The 6,585-nt window shown below is 31.2% G+C and overlaps 1 protein-coding gene across 2 annotated transcripts; it reads left to right on the top strand.

Annotated features, from left to right (window-relative positions):
- The first annotated feature begins 3,874 nt into the window (after positions 1–3,874).
- Positions 3,875–5,737, top strand: LOC106647815 (uncharacterized). Of its 2 annotated transcripts, XM_014364354.2 has the most exons (5): positions 3,875–4,020; positions 4,222–4,357; positions 4,640–4,797; positions 5,060–5,172; positions 5,655–5,737. In XM_014364354.2, exons 1-5 carry the CDS (start codon positions 3,875–3,877, stop codon positions 5,699–5,701), a joined length of 600 nt encoding a protein of 199 aa, XP_014219840.2. In that variant the 3' UTR covers positions 5,702–5,737. The 2 variants fall into 2 exon arrangements, with proteins under 2 accessions (XP_014219840.2, XP_089450752.1); XM_089594626.1 differs by lacking the exons at positions 5,060–5,172; positions 5,655–5,737 and having other exon boundaries at positions 4,640–5,031.
- Positions 5,738–6,585: the final 848 nt, after the last annotated feature.

The following is a 6,585-nucleotide window of genomic DNA, read 5'->3' as shown; positions in this document are numbered from 1 at the left end:
AAATCAGGTAAAACAGCATCAGGGGATTCTAAGTTTTACATTTTTATAATATGTTAAATGCATGAAAGTGTCACAAAAAGATTTTATATTTACATGCAAGCGAAAGGAAATATTTTAAACGTTTTATTAGGAGCCTATATTTATATTACAACTGTATTTTACCAAAAGACAATTACGATACGTTCATTAATGATTGTTTTAAACCCATGGGTTAAAAAAAAATAATAATTTTTGTTGGTCAACACAACAACATATTCGAGGGCAAGTACCAGGCAGAAGCAAAATTAGTATAAAAATATGAATAAACAATGCATATAAACAATCTATTCATTCTTCTTCAAATTTTTCCTGTGCCAAAGGTGCGAAATGAAGCTCCAAAATAAACTCTGCGCAATAAATAGAGTCTAAATGAAAAGCACGTGTGATTAAAGGTAATATTTAAACAAATATATTTATCATGAAAAGGAAAAAGGCGTATATAAATAATTATTAGTATAATCTTTAATAATTATTTTCCACAAATAATTTAATAAAAGCACAAATAACGTACTAATGAGACTCAAATAGGCATAAAATTTTATTAATTCTGACATTGAATAACTCATTTACAAGGTATGGTACATACTTAAAGTATCACAAAAAAGTAGTGACATGAGCGACAAAATTGTATTTTTATTTGTTTATTTTTTATTGACTACTAATAGCCAAGTTAGCCTTTGACTGCATGGAAAGGAAATTTGGCTTTATTTTCAGGTAAAAAAATCGTATATGTAGAACCACAGTTCAATACATTATCCACTAGTTTACATGATCGATCACAGTCTTCAGAAATCGTCGAAGAACATTTCATAGGGTTGTGCATTTCTGTAATGAGAAAAAAGCGCAATATCAAAAAAATAAATAACCATCTTATACGTTTTTTTTTAATTTTTTTTTTTTACTTTAATTACGGATTGCAGAATGATAACCTCTTCATTGTATTCATTTAGTCGCTAATTAAAGATCTCACAGGTACTTAATAAACGCTTTGAGGTGACCAAAATGTAGTTTGCGTTTTTAGATTATCCTCCCTTAATTTTTATCACTACGACAGTACTACCTTTAAGATGCGTTTATTGATCGGGCAACCGAAGTTTTCGCAAAAAAAAAAAAATTTAAACATAGTTATTCACAGACAAATATTGCCTGGACAAGCAATATACCAAGTTACACACAAATAAAGCAATGAGAGATGTACAATTACAATTAAAAAAAAAACTATACTTACCAATGGCTATTAGCAGATTCATTACCAAAACGAAGGCTAAAAAAGTACTTGGGTTAAAATATCTACTCATTTTAGGACTAGGCGTAGGAGGGGCTAAAACTTTTTTCACTGTTGTTTAGTCGAAAACTGATTTGCCACATAAAATTTTGGTTTATTTTATACCCGTCCATCAAGTGTTAATTTTATTACTTTAATGAGGACTTTGCACTTTGAAATGTGGAAAAACAAAAAGGAAAAAAAAGATAAATCATGTTTGTTCATTGAACTATAATGCATTTTCTCATGTACTACTACTTAAACAATAATAATCTAGCCTTGAAAATTAAATGACTGTTCCGTATGTTTGTGAAATTAAACTTTTTAAAACCTCGAGCTTACTTAGCGGTCAAAGTAAAATTAAGATAAAAAACTTTAAATTCGGACAAACTGGAAATAACTCGCTTGAACTGTAAATTATTTAGTTTAAAAAAAGTAATTATAGTAATTGCTCGTGCAGATCTAAAAAATTGAGGCTTTTTTGGATAAAAACTTGAAATCATTCAAGACCACAAGAAAATCAATGTATATTAAAATTAACTTAAATAAAGTTAATAGTTAATAAAATCACATTTCATTGACAATGGATGACTAGTTTTTTTCATTTTTGAATTACAATAGATAAAGTCTCACAGCAATGTTATCTTAATATTTTTTTACCGGTATGATCAAATAAAAAGCTAACATCGATTATTTATTGGGTCAGTCTATATTTAAAACGTTTGTCTTCCTTGGTGATCTTGCACGTTATTAAATTAAGTATTGGTCGTGCCCGAAAATGGTGGAGAGAGAGCACATAGCCCTATATTGATAGGGGACCGAAGAAATCAGAAATTCCAAATCATATGAATTATTTAACTTTTTGACGTGCTTATCTTCCATTTTTATGAATTACTATGTGCTCTATATCTCCGAAAGTTTTCATTAACATATATCATCGCCATTAAAAGCAGATAAGTCAGCAAAGTCATCCACTGTCTAGTTACTCTTGAATGTACCAGGCATATTTGCCGTTGTAAGATATTGCTACAGTTCACACGCGTATCGAACTAACGTAAAGTTACACAGTTAATTTATGATGGGTTCATCTTCGGGGAGACTATCGATACATATAGAGTCGATAGAGATTGCCCTGGTAGAAACGTTACTACATAAACTGGCTAGAAACTTGTCAACATGTTATACTTAAGCCCATTTACGCATGTACATTGACGAGTTTCTACCCAGTTTATGTAGTAATTTTCTACCAGGGTGTATTTGGATTTCATACAGAATTTTCGTTAAATCAATCGATCGAAGAAATAATTGTTTCAGGATATCTCATGTTTAATAGTAAATAACAATTCGATAGATATTACCAGTGTATGGTGGAATGATAATAATAATGATAATAATAATAATAATAATAATTATTATTATTATTTGTGAGGATAATAGAAATCCAGGTTCTGTTAAGAACAGAGAAAAAAAAACTATACTTTAAGATTAATCGGGTAAAAATATTTTTAATATCATCTGTCATCCACAATAATTAGAGTGCGTTATCTTTCATTTGACGTATTTAAAAATAATTTCAAGTCATTTGTTAGAAGTACATGGTTTTGAAGATATAAAAAACTCCTTCTCCTAAAAGTATAGTCATTAGAAGAGAATTAGACACATTCAATATGATATCAAACTTTCTAAAAATACAAGTATCGTATACACTTTTCACACTAATTTTGACTGTCATTTAATGACAAATTAAAAAAAGAGCAATAAGCTTAATCGAACATCGGATACTTTTATTAAAAGTTGTTTGTATCATTATCTTTAAAACTTTTTTTTTGCTTTTTATTAATCAACAAGCGAGCGTAGTCATTCCCACAAATAATTTAATAAAAGCACTAGTTTAGTACTGTCATAGCCATAAGATAAAAATGCATGCAAAATACCTGTCATATAGATTAGGAAGTCTTTTTATCCATAAAAGATCAAATTACTCACTAATGAGACTCAAACATATTTTTTGTTAAAATTTCTACTCATGTTAGGATAAGACGTAGGAGGGGCTACAACTTTTTTCACTGTTGTTTAGTCGAAAACTGATTTACCACATAAAATTTTGGTTTATTTTATACCCGTCCATCAAGTGTTAATTTTATTACTTTAATGAGGACTTGGCACTTTGAAATGTGAAAAAAAAAAAAAAAAAAAAAAAAAAAACAAAGGATAAATCTTGTTAGTTCTCAACGATAAAAATTTTACGAAGATTCGGCCTACGGTTTCAAAGATATGTAACTTTCAATTTGCATGTTGTAACACAAAGTCGTGTGAGTTTAAAAAAGTTGTTGATCAGATTATTACACGTAAAAAGTACAGTAACAACTAAGCATACTAGAAAAAACCAACTTGTATAAAGTATGACTTAATAGCACTACAGGTAATTGCCAAAGTTTGAAAGGGAAACCTCTTAGCCGCGCAAAATGGAATAGTTCAAAGACGCATGCGTTTGTATTTGCAGCAAAATCTAATCCTCCGTCTAACCTCAAAGTCGTCAAATATTTGAAACAAGTACAAGTTACTATTAAGATGCAGCAAGAGTTGCTCAAGTGTCTAATAGATTATTATTCGAAACTTGCAAACACAGAGGATAAGTGGAGAGTGCTTGCGAAAAGTGTTGAACGAACGATTGAAGCTCTGAAAAATCAGACCGAGCAGTTTCAACATGTGACGAGGTGCGTACTTATACTTTATACATACCTAAAAGATAATATGAACGATTCATGTGCAAGAACTGTACTTGCATGCATTATTTATATGCAAGTAATTTAAATGGCCAATAAAGAAATTGTACGTTTTCCACCTGTTATACCATCTGAGGGTACATTTAGAATAAATAAATTTTATTTTTACTGATTGTCGGTACGTTCTTCCAGTTCAGAAGTCGACAATGCAGAACTCTGCAAAGTCGAAGGTCTTCGAGAGCGGCTAATTTTTAAAATTCACGCAGGAATCGAGGACGAGGTCGAACGCATTTGTGAAGCTCTGATTCATTTTAAAAATTATAATCAGGTATGCATTTAAATTTAATCGCAAAAGTAATTTCATCTCTGATCCGATATTTTGATAATTTGGTGAAAAATGACTGTTATTTTATATGATCGATCATTCAAAAATAATTATTTTATTTGCCTTGCGGTAAATCTGATGAGAAAATTTTTTAAAGACCGTTATTTTTAATCATTCAAAAAACAACAAGGAAAAAACGTGTTACATCAATTTGCATTAAATAAATCATCTATATGTAAATTGGTATTAGATAACTTTTGATATGATAAGTTAATTACAACTCAGGAGTTGAAGACAAAACTGAAAAAATTGGAGTCAGTTCGAGACAAGGTGTCCTTAGAGGACGAAGTTATGAAAGAACTGATGGATGGAACGCCACGCAGACCAGCCCTAAATTTACTTCTCGAATGGGCGATCGATTCCCATGACTACTACGAAAAATTGTATCCTTTCTTTCAACACTCCACTCGTTACGTGGAATATACATCGAGTGTCACGGCATTGCTCCTTCAATCATCTACCTCGTATTTGTATGTCCATAATAATCATCATCATAATCATTATTTTACGTGGGAGCATCTCTCATTCGTACACGAACGTAGTTAACAAAAGTCGGTCGACTGGATCACCCAAAAATAATGCACGTTTAAACAAAAAGCACAATTCATTTAAAAATAGTCCTTAGCAGGGAATACGTTCAATCAGATATTGCACTGTAAGGGACAGCTTGAAAGCTGTGGATTACAAGGACGAGGCGAGCGTCGAGAGGCTGGCCGACTCCTTCGTTGAGAGCGAGTCTATGAGAATGAAAATCGATCGTGAGTATACCCCATTTCATCTCTACTCAACCTTTTTGTTTACCCTCTTTTCATCGGCTCTTCATCCCCCACTTTGCGCGAAAGTCTCCCCCTTCCATATAGTGAATTCCATTCAAAGAGTTAGTTGGTGGAGGAAAGAAAAAAATTAGTATTCAATAGGGAAAATTTTACATCTTTTTGGAGTAGACCGCAAAAAAAAGTTGGAGGTGGGGTTGTCGTGTAAAATATTCGAGAAGAAGTTCTTTTGAGTTCTCGTGCAGCAAAGAGCGAAGTAAATGAATGCAACCCCCCAACTTTTTTCCCCCTCATTTATTCGTAATTGAATAACGAATCGAAGTTTATATCTATAGATGTAACTGAATCATAAAATTTTCGTAATTCTTTATTGTTCAAAATTTTTTGCAGTTTCTTTCAACAAATCACACTACAAATAAATCATAAAATAATGATTTTCTTACCTTGTGATGTTTTTCTTTCCTCAGGAATACTGGCCTACACACAATTCATTGCTCGGCAACCAATCCGCTGATGTCAACTTTTCTATGGAAATTTAAATCCTAACGAACGCAACAACTTTCAAAACAATTATTGTTTCTACATTTATAATCATAACTAGATTATTTAGTATTTAATTTTTTTTTTCTGTTAAATAAAATAAAATTTTTTGAAGAAGTCTATCAGTGTTTTGTTTTTTACAGCTTCCTCGTATATAGGAGTAGCTTCGTGATAAACTAAAAATGACATGCTGAGATAACATAACATAAATGTTCTGTTAATAAATTGTGTTCTGTCATAAATTAACTCATAAAGTTAAGAATTGAAATAGTACTCAGAGTGTGTCTTTCTTAAAAAAAGCAAATTAAGGTACTCAAGGTTAGGCGTTTTGTTTCTTCATAAAATACTTAAAAAAATATTTATACTAATAATAGTAAACGTATGTCGACGGTTGTTGAAATTAAAAAATTTCAAGTAACACATCATTTGAGGAGAGAGTAAGCTTGTTCCTCGTTGTCTCAAATTAATTTGTAGTAAATTATTTAAAAAATCCCATTATCAACACCATTTAGAAATCAAATGCCTATTTTTGCCTATTTTTTTTCAGAATAAACAAACCAAATATTTTCACCCATCATAAATGCTTCCATTTATTGCAATTAATTTTTTTCCGGATTTAGTCACGCGACAACCGATGTTTTAAGATTAAAAATCTTTCATTACACTTTACCACGATTCTGCAATGTAGCTGCTTAAGACACCCGTGCAATCAACCCAAGGTCTATTTTGACACTCGAAGTTGTGCATAGTTTCGTGAATCGAAATTACGGGTCATATAGTTCCATCTCTCATACGTCCGCGGTCAAAGGTAAAATTTGTTAAGTAAATAGAAGCTTTCCTGTACGGCTCGTTCGAGAA

Source organism: Copidosoma floridanum, unplaced genomic scaffold (genome assembly GCF_036245765.1).
Source record: "Copidosoma floridanum isolate Cflo_tuat_1 unplaced genomic scaffold, Cflo_Japanese_pri ptg000021l, whole genome shotgun sequence".
NCBI lineage: Eukaryota > Metazoa > Arthropoda > Insecta > Hymenoptera > Encyrtidae > Copidosoma > Copidosoma floridanum.
Note: the sequence above shows the minus strand (reverse complement) of the source record. Positions and strands in the feature narration are given on the sequence as shown.